The 13995-nt window shown below is 34.7% G+C and overlaps 1 protein-coding gene across 2 annotated transcripts in view; it reads left to right on the top strand.

Annotated features, from left to right (window-relative positions):
• SLC12A2 (solute carrier family 12 member 2) overlaps positions 1-13995 on the top strand; it is an 88247-nt gene that overhangs the window by 24798 nt on the left and 49454 nt on the right. For both annotated transcript variants that reach the window (XM_090276653.1, XM_090276654.1), the window contains exons 2-4: positions 3701-3820; positions 5081-5156; positions 5460-5555. In XM_090276653.1, coding sequence (XP_090132779.1) covers positions 3701-3820; positions 5081-5156; positions 5460-5555 — 292 coding nt within the window. The remainder of the gene's footprint in view (positions 1-3700; positions 3821-5080; positions 5157-5459; positions 5556-13995) is intronic.

Raw genomic sequence — 13995 nt, forward strand, 5'->3', positions numbered from 1 at the left:
GCCATTGTAGAGGCAGGGCACAGAATGAGTGGCACCACCAGCCTGCGTCCCTTGGAGCTCCACTCAGCATCTCGGCATCAGCCCCCCTGCATTTTGAACTGTCTGTGAGCATCTGTGCTTTATCTCAGTTTATTTTGTGTGTTTGATAACAAGATGTGTCTTAAAGTAAATACTTCTTTATTTTATGCCATTTCAGCATAGGAAAGGTATCATAGTCACTCTCTACTTTTGGATAGTAGGGGAAACCTGTATGTGTATTTTACATTCGTTTCCTACGACTTCAAGAATTAATACAGTTATAAACCCAATTTCATTATATTTAAATATATTGATTAAACTACAAATAACATACTGTTTTTTAAATTTTTAATTGTATATTAGAGATTACTAACAAACACTTTTTGAAATAGAGCTATTGGAACATGATGAGGAAGATAAACTTTCATTTATGTGGACCCATCTTTATTTTAAAATATTATTTCATACACTATCAAGAATCTTACTTTGTTTTTGAATATAGTTGTCCTCAGTATAGCAGAAACTAGCATAATCACTACTAAATTTTCAACTTTGAAATGGAATTCTGATAAACACCCACAACAAAAATTTTAAGATGCCTGCATACTTTTGCATTGTTAAAAAGACACCCACATCAATACTTAGTCTTGGAAAATGTAGCCTATTGCGTATACGTACACACATCTTTAGTTTTCTTTTAATAGGGATGGGAAGACGGATGGCTTTTTGTGTATCTTATTATACATTATATATTTTTGGTAATACTTGGAGGTTTTGCAATATTTTAAAGTCTTTCATAAATTGAACAGTACTAAATATCCTAGAATGAAAACTGAGGAACTGTTGTCTACTTTAGAGTTAATTGAATTAAGAGGCAAACATTTTTCTTCTGGCTTTTATTTGAATAATTGAACGGTTAAGTCATCAGTCCCCATGAGGAATGTTTTTAATTTGGGATCCTAATTGATGCTCGACTATCTAGAATATATCTAACAGTGGAAGTAATCAAAAGTGGGTTGCTCTTGTGATTGAGCTACACAGACCCCTAGCCACAATTTTCTTTTCTATTTGTACATATTTCTAACAAGTTTAATGGTTACTGGTTTCCATGTGTATACCAGAGTCTAAGTGAGGGAGAGCAAAAACAATAGGTATTGACTGAAATGAGGAGTGACAGTCTGCTGTCTATAAGAGATGAGAAAAATGACCAGAAGTAGTCATTTCAAAAAGGATTCATGACCCAAAAATTTCATTCCTAGGTGTACACCCAAGGTAAATGAAAACGTGTTTGTCCACATAAAGACTTATAGACAGATGTTCACAGCAGCATTATTCATAATAGGCAAAATGTGGAATTAGCCAAATAATCATCAACTGATGGACGAAAAAAGCAAAACAGAATAAACCTCAAAAATGGAATATTATTTGGCAATAAAAAGGAATGAAATACTGATACATACTATAACAGAAAAACCATGAAAATGTTAAGTGAAGCCACACACAAAGGCTACATATTGTATGATTTCATTATTCCTGTGTATGAAATGTCAGAATAGCAAAGACGTAGAGACAGAAAGTTGGTAAGTGATTGCCAGGAGCTGGAGGAAAGGGGAAATAGAGTGACTGCTAATGGGTGTGGAGCTTTCTGGGGGATGAGGAAAATGTTGATTATGGTGATAATTGTACAACTTTGTGACTATTCTAAAAATCATTGATTTGTGTACTTTAAATGGGTAAGTTGTGTGGTTCGTGAATTATACCTTAAAGCTTTTTAAAAAGTATAGCAGATTGGGGTAATTAAAAAACTTTGTGGCAGTGGGTAGTTCTAGGTATCATAAGCTTGAGGCATCTCTTATCCCTTATAGTATAATACAGTAATTATTGATACAGGAGATAGTTTTAAAACTGTGTTTTTTTGAAAGGGCAGTTTTTATAACTAATTTCTCTTAGGCTCTGTTTTAAATTTGTGAACTATGAGAAGTGGTTAACATTAAATTCCATTTTTAAGTTCTTAGTGATCTTTGAGTGATTTATTTTCTATATATTTCACATAGTTAAAATTACATGGGGGTAGTTGAAAATTTGATTATTTTCCTCTTAACATCATTAAAATAATTTTCAAAAGGTACACTTAAGGACATTATTGCATTTAACTTACTATGATGCTTCTGTTGCTTAAAAATCTAAATATCAGCAGTATTAAGATATGTAAACTGGAATCTAAGAGCTAATTTAGGTTGATAGTACTTTGCAAAAGCATATAATACGTTAAACAGAATTAAATGAGTCTACCTGGCTAACAGATACTGGTCAGGGAAAAAAAGGAAGTTCAGATTATGACATAGATTTTGCTCTGTGGTAACGAAGAACTTGCTAAGCTCATTTCTATGAAAAATATTTGTATTCTGTATTTACTAGAGGGTATTAACCACTGAAAATGTTTTTTAATATGTACTATAGGAAATCCTGCCCTGGCTGGTATGGCTTAGTGGACTGAGCACTGACCTGCAAACCTAAAGGTCACCAGTTTGATTCCCAGTCAGGGCACATGCCTGGGTTGCAGGCCAGGTCCGCAGTTGGGGTGTGCAAGAGGCAACTGATTATTGTATCTCACACACATCCATGTTTCTCTTTTTTTTCTCTTTCCCCCTCTCTTTAAAAGTAAATAAATAAAATCTTTTTTAAAAATGTACTATAGGAAATCTAGATCACGGTTTTCTGGATTAAATGAAAACCAGTTTTTTTTTTTTTTTTTTTTTTGGCTCTTCTGAATTCAAAGAATTATGTTTGAAATATAGCTGTTTTTTGTTCCCTGCTGTTGAAAATATGGGTAGAAGAACAACTATAGAGATAGTGTTAGGGACATGATTCTAGATCTAGAACATTTTCTGTCTCCCAATACCTTCCTCCGCCCTTTATGATCTGTTTAAGGCACTGTTACTGGTTTGGAAATTTGTCATGACGTGGGTATGTTGGGACTGAACAGAAGTTGAAATCCCTGAAGAGAGAGAAAATAGAGAACAAAAACTAAGAATTATAGAATCAGACATGACATATAAAAATCTAAGAAGGAAGCACTGGTTATGGAAATGCAGTGTGTTAACCAGTTCATGTCTGAATCTGAGACAAATTATGAAGGAAAAGTAAACAGCACTGAGTGACTGAATGCAGATAAGGAGTAAAGGGAGGAGTTGTGAGTGTTGGGATACTTGGGAATCCTGTTACAGATTTTAAAGGGAAAACTGTTCATTGGTGGTGAAAAGAAGTTCTAACTTGTTAACGTTGAAATTTCAGATGTGAGAAAGATGGCAGCTAGGCAATGTGAGGTTGTGGCTGGAGAGACAAGGTCTGAATTGACTGGCCTAGCTAGTCTGTACTGAGCAACAGTATTTACCGTGTTGTTCAGACACTGCCAAAGTGTAATTAAAATTTGAAATTATTAAAATGGGTTTAGTACCATAAAATTAAAATGTTTAAAATTCAATAATTAAGTTTTCTGTCACTTCATTGCTTTATATTTTCCTCAGGCAAAATATTCAGAAAGCCTTTATTGTTGGAAATCTGTACTATGTCCTTGTAAACATGGCTAAGTGTATTTAGTGTGATGTTTGTATTTTATCAGGTGATTTTAAATTTTAAATAATTCTTAAGCATTAATTTACATTTTTCCTCTTATAACCAGGAACCATTTGAGGATGGCTTTGCAAACGGGGAAGAAAGTACTCCAACCAGAGATGCTGTGGTCACGTATACTGCGGAAAGTAAAGGAGTTGTGAAGTTTGGCTGGATCAAGGGTGTATTAGTATGTACATACAGACTTAATCGTAGAGTTATAACATTTCTGTTTATTATAAAATCTTACTAATATTCTCATCAATTCTCAAGAGAACTCTTTTTCTTTTCTTTGAACTTTTTGATCTGAGTGTTACAGAAAATGAAATTATAAATACTTTGAACCTCCTTTCCTTGTGCCTGTTAAATTCAGTAAATGAACTATATTTTTAATTTAATCAAATTATACTTGATTATCTGTAAACTGTGTTTTATTGCCTCTTATAAATTTCACATAATGTCACCTTTCAGTAGTTAAGTATGAATCTGTTAAATTGATGGGAGCATCACACTCAAGAAACCTGAGCAGGCAATAGAGCTCAGATATGCCTGTTTCCATTTTTGCTGCTTCGTTCTCTTTTTACTAGGATTGTATAGAAGTTACAGGGAACAGAATAAAGGAAACGCTTTTCTTAAGTGTTAAGGTCACTTCAGTAGACAGTTTTAGGTGATTATGGTTTAGATTTATTTCTGTTTTTCTGTGTTTGAATAGGCACTAAGGATCTATCTGACTGGAGTAGACAGGCTAAAGTGACCTCTCATTTGGAACTTTGAAAGCCCTTACTTGGTGTTGTATTAACATTAGGGGAGAAATAGAGGGAAAATCCCAGTTCTAGTAGTGACTTTATTGTCTAGTCAATAGAGTGAATGTGAAGCTCCAGATAATTTAGCTTGCCTATTCTTAGATTTTAGCATTTTAGAAGACTATGTTCTATGTATGAACATAATAAACAAAAGTAAAAGTAAATTGGGGAAACTGTCTCAGTTAGGATTTTTGAAATATATGTGAATAATTGGCATTTTGTGTTAACAAATATTATGTAATACATAGTAGAAATTGTTAAATGAGGATGTTATTTTTAAAAAAGCAAAAATCAACCTTATGTGGATTGCTGAAGGAGACATGAACTACTTTTTTAAAGGATTGAAGTCTAGCTTTCTTCTTCAGTTGCTTCTGCTGCTTCAGATAATTGTGATGGATATGTGTACGGATATATACACACAGCCACATATTACATTATACTTATACTTGCATTAGCTCATATTTAAACTCTCATTAACCTCTTTTTTAAAAGACTGTTAAAGAAAAGGGTGGGATAAGAGTTATATTTTAAATGATTTCCTATAGTTTTAAATGTCGTAATCCTACTTTTGGCTAGTTTAGTATTTATTGCTGTATTATACTTGATCACTTTTTTCATCTGTGACTTGGCCTCTCTTTCTTTTCCAGGTACGTTGTATGTTAAACATTTGGGGTGTGATGCTCTTTATTAGATTATCATGGATTGTAGGTCAAGCTGGAATAGGTAAGTGAAGTTAACATACTGCTTGATTCATTTAAGAATGAATAATAAAAAGTAGCTGTGTGCATGTCTAGGCTCTGAACCTCATAAAATAGAAGCAATTGGAATCATTCTAAGTTTGCTTCTCCTTTGTATGAGATTGCTGTCTTTTAATATTTTTTCATAATTCTGATTTGATTTTCCTAAAATAGGATAAAAATAAGGTAATTATTTTGAAATTTAGTATACTTGGACTAACCAGTTCTAAATATGGCAGGTTTAAATAAGAGTGAAAGTATTCTCAGTCTTTTCTCTTCTTCTCTAAAGGCCTGTCAGTCCTTGTAATAATGATGGCCACTGTTGTGACAACTATCACAGGATTGTCTACTTCAGCAATAGCTACCAATGGATTTGTACGAGGAGGTAAATTCACTCTTTTCACCTCATTGTCATCAGATTACTATTACTAAAGAGAATGAGATTTAAATCTTTTTTTTATCTTTAAAAAGCGGCTTTCAGTGTGTTTGATCACTCTTTAGACACACCCGAGTATTGTTCAATCCAGACTTATGTACACATGAAACCTCAGCAAATGGTGATGCAAGTTCAGCACAGTCATAATCATATTGATATTAGCTACCAGCTCCCCCTGAACCACAGTGATCTGAATTCCCTCATGTATGAAAAATATGAAGATAATGGGGGGAAATGAAATGCTCAATCTGAGTCTCTCCCCCCCAAAAATTATAAATCAGAAATTAAGTGTATGGAATGTCCAATTCAAATCTGAAAAATAGTCGAGGCAGATGGAACAGGTTGATTTTTTTTCTCAGGTGATCTGCTATGATGACTTCACAGAAGCTGGTACACATGTCTTCTTTCTTTAGCTGAAGGATGAGTTTTTGTTTGGAAAATAGAATTCTTTTCTTCTTGTTCTCAGGGGTCCCAGGGCCACTCTCCAGGTCTCCTGGGTGCTCTTCCTGAGAAGTGTAAAATCTTAAGTAGGCAGATCTTGGGAACTCCAATTGCAGAGGCCTCAGGCACCCACAGAAGACTGCTAGAGTTTAGGGTTTGAATTCAGGGTCCCAGATATAAATCACCAAAGTTGTTAGATAATGGGCAAAGAACTTGCCTAAGTCTCCCTCAGTGGGAAGGAATGAGGTTACATCTGTACAATACAGACTGAACACAGGAGGATCCTTTAGCCCTGTTGATCCAACGGCTGAGCCTGGGAGGAGGCACCAACAGGCAGCCTGGTGGGGAAGAAACCTAGTTAGGAGCTCCACTCTTGCTACCAAATACACTGAACACCCTAAATAACTTAAAGTGTACATGTTGTGTATGAAGGGGTCAGTACAAATTTTCATATTCAAATATACTAGCTTCGAAGTGCTTAGTAGGGCAAAGTTGCTTTTTGGCTTCTTGTATACTAAGTGCCCCATGCTTCATTTCTTTCTGCTACTATTGGAGAATGGAAGTGGAAGGAGAAAGGGAATGGGGGGTGGGGGGGCTTGAGTATTTGAAGGAATCAGGAAATCATCAAAGAATTTCTTCTTATCTTCAACTCTTTGAATCTAGGTTGTGAGCCTCAAGGAGAGTGGGGCCTGAAGCCCAGGCTATTCTCCATGTGAATCCAACTTATGGGAAGTATAGATTTTCCTGCACTGTGGTTAAAAACCCATTTTATCTTTCAGTACTACCAATAGTTTTCATGTATAGTCACAAACATATCAATCTCAGAGACTGTGTCTCATCTTCTGTCCTGGGACACTAAGGAGACATGAGAATGTGGAGTGCATAATGACGTGTCCCAAAAAATTGCTGTCTGTTGCAGTTTTGCCCAAGTTCCCTCAAAATGATAGAATCATCTCACAAAGGAAGAAACTACAGGGAAAATTCCATTGGATCATACAACTCTAAATTATTATTATTATCAGATATTCATACAAATGCAAAATTAAATACATTTGTTGAAATAACGAAACCTAAGGAGGAAAAAAGAGAAAGGCTTTAATTTAAAGAAATAACCAAATACTTTGAACTTTTGCTAAAAGGCATTCATTATCACTTGTCAGCTGGTGACTTTGGACACCTGGCTGATCCTTTACAGAATATAAATGAGGTGCATCATCTACACTGAACAGTTCCTGGAGATTGTTTGAATGAATGTCAGCCCCTTCTGTCTTTGTTGTGTGCTTCATGGACTTGGAGACCCCTAACAGGATTTACTGGTTTCCTGAGAAAACAGTATTTTCCACATGGGTGAAAGTAAATGCAGGCATAAAACTGATGAGATTATATTGCGTCTTGTATGCATGATTCTAAATTGAAAGTATCAGATCAGTATGACCCATAGATTTTAATCCTCAAAGTACACATTTCTTCTCTCTCTCTCCACAAAAATCACCTGTAACAAATAATCAACCCAGTATTAACAAGCATCCCTAGTGCCCACATTATATATTTCTATTCAAAGGAACCAGGGAACCTTGGAGAAAGGGTTGATTCCAGATCTGGGCAAGAAATGTACTAGAGGAGTCTAGACATCCTTTCATATCAGAAAGTCAAGAAGGTGACAAAGGCTAATAATTTTATGTCCAAAGGACATAGGAACCAATTTGAAGAAGCTAATACAGACTGAAGTTTGCAGTTTGAACAGCAATACTACTACTGATAACTGATTTGGGTGAAAACATATAAAATCTGTAAGTTCACAAACACCACAAAAAATCTCAGTTTTTACCTTTGATGAATGCCAGGGAAATTGATAAAGATGAAAAATCTAATGTTGAATAAAGCTTTTATGAATGAAAGTTTCCTTACCTGGACTCAATGCAACCAAGAAATAAATACAACAGAATTTTTCTTTAGATAATGTACATAATAAGTGAAGAAGAACAGAGAATAAGAATATTCCAACTTTGTAAACCCTTTACCCAGTATCAGTACCTGTGAAGTATTGTTTCCCAACAAATTTAATCTGAATTGTATCATACCTGCAGCCCTAGGAATCAAATGACACTATAGGATGACAACAGTAAATTCCAGACTAGGAATCTCCCTGGAAGAAGAAATTTTTATTCAACAGAATTTTCCAAAGAGCGGAAGATACAGGGAGTTGTGGTTGAAAACAAACAGAGACTCAATGTATGGGTGTGACTTTGTTTGCTGTTGTTAACAATAAACTCCCTCATGTTTTAGTAAGGTGGGACCAAGAACGCCTGGATTGGCTCTCCTCTAGTTCAGCCACTGAGGCCTTGATGTGGACTGCCTCCCTTGAAAGGGCTACACAGAGAGGAGAGTAATAGAACCAGAACTATGCCGAGGATCAGGGTGCCCAAGGCACAGATAGGAGACATGGAGGACTACTCTGGGAATAGTGACCTCTGGAGACCCATAACAGGATTTATTTTGGTTTCCTGAGACCCACCTTAACCTTCTATGAACTGAAAGTTATTAATAAGGGAATTAATAGGGAAATAAATACTTTACCTAAAATTTTGCTTACAGGTTGCAGTTCATCTGATAATTTCAATTTGAAGAGCCCCTTTTAAACTTGTGTAGTTATCTTATTAATAGGAAGAACTATTTTGAGGTAGGGCTTGATAGTTTATCTTGATTCTTAACTGAATTATAACATTTATCTATATTTTATTAATATTGAATAATATTTTATTCTTGTTTTGTAAGGTATGTGTTTCCAGCCCTGTGGAAGTATGTGGAATGTGTACTTGTCCTAGTGTTATGTGCTTTTTGCTATAGGAGAGATTGAATATCACTTAGTAACCTTAAATTGGCTTTAAAAGTACCTTCTAGAGATTAAACAGATACCAGTCTGGAAATGTGTAGGTTGATTCTGTCTTCTCCCTACCCCTCAATTCCTCCATTCAGTCTTAGCTGCCATATTCAGAAAGCACAAGGACCCTTTTTCTTCCCTTTGCATCTGCAGCAGAAGTAATTTTTAAAAATATGAACTGCTCGTAAACATGTCATAATGTCCAGGTAGGAGTGTTGTGTTTCGAAAAAAAGTCAAAACTTTGAAAATAAAAGATGCTTAGTTTTAAGCTTGCTTAGACTTTAGTAGTGATTTTTGGGGGTACTGTTTAAGTTACTACCAGCAGGTTAGTGAGTCATCCTCTTAGTTCTCTGTCTTCACAGAGGAGAATAGCAGCGACAAGTAACTGGTGTCACATCTTCCCTTCACCTCTGGCATAGTCCCTGCCCTGACAGACACAGTTACATTCTACAGGTTATGGCCTGGAGCCCTCTCCTGTTCTGCAGGTCCTATCAGTCTTACTGAGAATTTCGATTTTGCAGAATTTACATGGGCCATGTGCAACAGGCTCTGCGACTCAGACGGTCCTGGCCAGCAGCCACGTCTGCTTAGCTCTGCATTTCCTAAATTCACACCCCAGAATTCTTCCGTCCTCCTTTATGGTCTGTGGTACAACTGACTTGTGAAATAGAAGACAGGCAGCTTTTTGTAAGATGAAAGTAAACTCTGGTGTTTGAATCCTATAGTATTATATGAACTGAGCCATAGAAGGGGAAAAGTTCCTCAACTACTTTTCGTTTGGAGAATTATGTTAAAAACAGAAGTCAGTACCCTTTCAAATAAAAACCCAGGTTATATAAAATTTTAGAAAGGTAGTTTTGAGAATATAAATGTAAACCTACATATTCTGTGACTAAGTTAAAGTGTTAAATTACTTGTATTTCAGTCAGTGAACAAATAACTGAACACAGTGTGATAGTGTTTGTAACAATGAAAATCAGACAAGATCATATTTTCTTAGAGTTTATGTTCAGATAATAGTGGCAATTATTTTTTGAGATCTCATTGCTAGGTATGATACCCTGGTCTTAATGTATATTTATTTAATGCAACATTACTGTTGGTCTCATAATTTGTGTGGATGACAGTACAAAAATGAAAAAAATTAACTCATTTTTCAACAAAATTAAATTGTATGCAGATTATACTGGTTAATCTTTTCTAAATATCTGAAATATGTCAGAATTACTTCTATATACTTACATCTTTTCCTTTTCTCTGAAATAATTGAAGACTTCATCACTTTTGTAGGGTAAAGCCAAACACTGGAAGTGAAAAACTAACATTTTTCACATGTTGTGACAGAAGAATGCTTTCTGTATTGGTATAATCAGATTATTATTGACTGTCAATTTTTTTGTTTAGTCTGTTTATGACCTGAACCAATAGAAATGCATACCTTCTAATGCAATTGTTCCATTTCCCCTTCTCAAAAATACCAATTGCTTTTGTCTCCTAATTGGAACACTGTTTGGGTTTCTGCCTGAATTAGTGTGTACTGAATAGCTATTCTTATTGATCTCAGTTAATGTTCAATTACCTCTCACTTTGAAAGTGAGCATTTTATTTTTAGGATATAATTCCTATCATCACCAAGCAAGGAGTTGTAGGTTAGAATTCAGCTTCAAACTTCTTTCCTTTCATTGCTAATTTCTTTCAAATTGTAGCTTTTTAGATCAGTGAGATGTGTGAAGAAGCTGTAAAAGGCAGTTCTGTAACAGTTGTATTATGAGATTTTATTAGGCTTAAATATAACATTGTTTTCAGTCAGTAAAACACTTAAAAAGCTCAGATGTGAATATGGCAGTTCATTGTAAATAATTTTTGAAGTATTTCAATTTTGCCAGTCTTAAATGATTAAAATTAACTTAGTTACCCAAATTGTCTACTGCAGAGTTAGAGCTATATGTTTGCTTTTGTTCATTTTTTATTGAATTTATTGGGGTGACATAGGTTAATAAACTTAAAGGTTTCAAGTATAAACAATTATATAATACATCATATGTATATTGTATTGTGTGTTCACTACCCCAAGTTATATGTCTCTGCTTTTAAACTAACTTATTCAGGTGATCAGTCACGATGATAATATAATACCCAATCCTGATTTGAAGATTCCATGTTTGTTACATTGCCTTTACCTATTTGATTTTATGATGGCAACAGAGTAGAGGATATTTGCCAAACATCAACAGGCAAACAGATTTCTTATTGTGTATTTGTAAACCAGGGTATTAGACTGTACTTCCTAGAAAAATAACCAAAATGTATATGACCTGCTTTTTCATTCACTTAATGGTGTCATTCGAAGAGCAGTACTTAGTTTTGATTATATCTGATTTATCTCTTTATCTTTTTTGGATTATGCTTTTGGTGTTGTATTTAATAAATATTGCCTAATCAAAGGTCCCAAAGATTTTCTTTTAGTTTTATAACTATAGGTTTTCAGTTATATCTATCATAATTTTTAGTTATTATTTGTATATGGTACAAAATAGGAATCAAGCTTCATATGGATATCTAGTTTCTCCAGCATAATTTGTTGAAAAGATTATCCCTTTTCTATTTAATTGCATTTGCACTTTTGTAAAAAAATTAATTGACCCTAATTACTCAAAGCCATCTGTAGATTCAATGCAATTCAAGCCAGTCAGAGAAGACAAATACTATATGATCTCATGTATATATGGAATCTAATAAACAAAATAAACTGACAATATATTAGAAACAGAGGCATGGACACAGGGAACAGACTGACAGCTGTCATAGGGGAGAGGCATGAGGGCCAGAGGGTAAAGGGGTTGTGGGGTAGGGGTAGGTGGGCAAAGGGGGGGAAATGGAGACAGAAAGAGGCTTCGCTTGGGGCCATGGACGCACAGTGCTGTGTGCATATGATGTTTTATTGGGTTGTAGTACACTTGAAACCTGTATGGTTTCTTGAACCAATTAATTCAATAAAAAAACAAAACATCTCAGGTTAGATGATGCAAATAAAATTAAAAAATTCCAATGGCATTTTTCACAGAAATAGAAAGTATTATCCTGAAATTAATATGGATTCACAAAAGACTCAGAGTAGTCAAAGCAGTTCTGAGAATGGACAAAGCTGGAGGCATCATACTTCCCAGATACTACATAGGTATCTGATATATGGCAAGGGAACCAAGAATACTCAAATGGGAAAACATATTCTGTTCAGCAGATGGCATCAGGAAAACTGGATATTTACATGTAAAAGAATGAAATTGGATCCCTTTCTTACACCACTCATCAAAATTAACTCAAAAAGCATTAAGGTCTTAAATGTAAGACCTGAAACCGTAAAATTTCTAAAAGAAAACAGAAGGAAAAAGCTCCTTGCCATTGGTGTTGGCAGTCATTTTTTTTTTTTTTTTTGGAGATGACACCAAAAGCACCAAAACAAAAGCAAAAATTGACAAGTGGGACTACATCAAATTAAAAAACCGGTGTGGAGATTGCTGGGGGAGGGGGGTATAAGCCAGGAACTAAGTGGTAATGAAAAAAAATACAATAAATATTAAAAAAAAAAAAAAAAGAAAAAGAACATGGGTTGGACAATTTGAGACTACAAACTTCCTGACTTGGTGAATGAACCAATTTATATAATAGTGCTACTGGGAATTACAAAAATGAGTAAATAAAATTAACTCCATATAGGAAAAATAACATAAAAAGCTTCTGCACAGCAAAAAACAACAACAAAATGAAAAGACAACTTAAGAATGGCAGAAGACCTGAATAGACATTTTCCCAAAGGAGATAGCAAGTTCATGAAAAGAAGTTCACCATGACCTGAAGACCTGAATGGGCATTTTCCTATAAAGGGGCAGAAGACCTAAATAGACATTTGTCCAAGAAGACAGCAAGTTCATGAAAAGGTATTCAACATGACTAATCATTAGGGAGATGCAAATCAGTACCACAGTGAACTATCACCTCATACCTTTTAGAATGGCTGTTATCAAAAAGACTAGATAATAAAAGCTGGTGAGGATGTGGAGAAAATGGAGTCCTTGTGCGTTGTTGAAAATGTAAATTGTATGGCCACTCTGGAAAACAGTATGGAGGTCTCTCAAAAAACTACAACTACTACATGGTCCAGCAGTCCCACTTCTGGGTATTTATTTGAAGGAAATGAAATTATTATTTGATAGAGGTGTTTGCACCTCTATATTCATTATATTTATTGCTGCATTATTCATAATAGCCAAGACATGGCAACAGCCTAAGTGTTCACTGATGGATGAGTGGATGAAGAAAATATGATATATATGTGTACACACACACACAGGACTATGATTCAGCCATCAAGAAGAAGGAGATCTTGCCATTTGCAATGACAGTGATGAACCTTGAGGGTATTATGCTAATTGAATAAGTCAGAGAATGAAAAATACTGTATAATCTCATTTGCATGTGGAATCTAAAAAAGTTTAGCTCACAGAAACAGAGTAGAAAAGTGGTTACCAGGGGTTGTGGGATGAGAGAAGTAATGAGATGTTGGTCAGCGTATACAGACTTTATAAGAAGAATAAATTCTGGGAATCTAATATGTAACATACAGACTGTAGTAAAAAATACTGTTGTATACTGGAAAGTTGTTAAAAGAATAGATCTTAAATGTTCTTACCATAGCAACAATAATAAAAAATGATCATTGTGTGAGGTGAAGGGTGTGTTAACTAACCTTATTTTGACAGACATTTTGAATGTATATGTGTATCATCGTCACATTGTACACAACGTTGTATGTCAATTATATGTTAATAAAACTGGGGGAAATGTTAATTGATCCTGCATGTGTGATTCTATTTCTGGAAACTATTCTGATCCATTATCTATAGATTTATCTTTAACCCAGTACCTTGCTGTCTTGGTACTGTAGCTTTATATTCTTAAAACTGGGTAGTGTGAGTCTTTCCACTTTATTTTTTAGAATTGTTTTGGCTATTTTAGCACTTCTTCATATAAATTCTAGTACCTTTTCATATAAATTTTAGAATCACC

The sequence above is a fragment of the Furipterus horrens genome, unplaced genomic scaffold (assembly GCF_987537825.1).
Source record: "Furipterus horrens unplaced genomic scaffold, mFurHor1.1.pri manual_scaffold_5, whole genome shotgun sequence".
Taxonomy (NCBI): Eukaryota; Metazoa; Chordata; class Mammalia; order Chiroptera; family Furipteridae; genus Furipterus; species Furipterus horrens.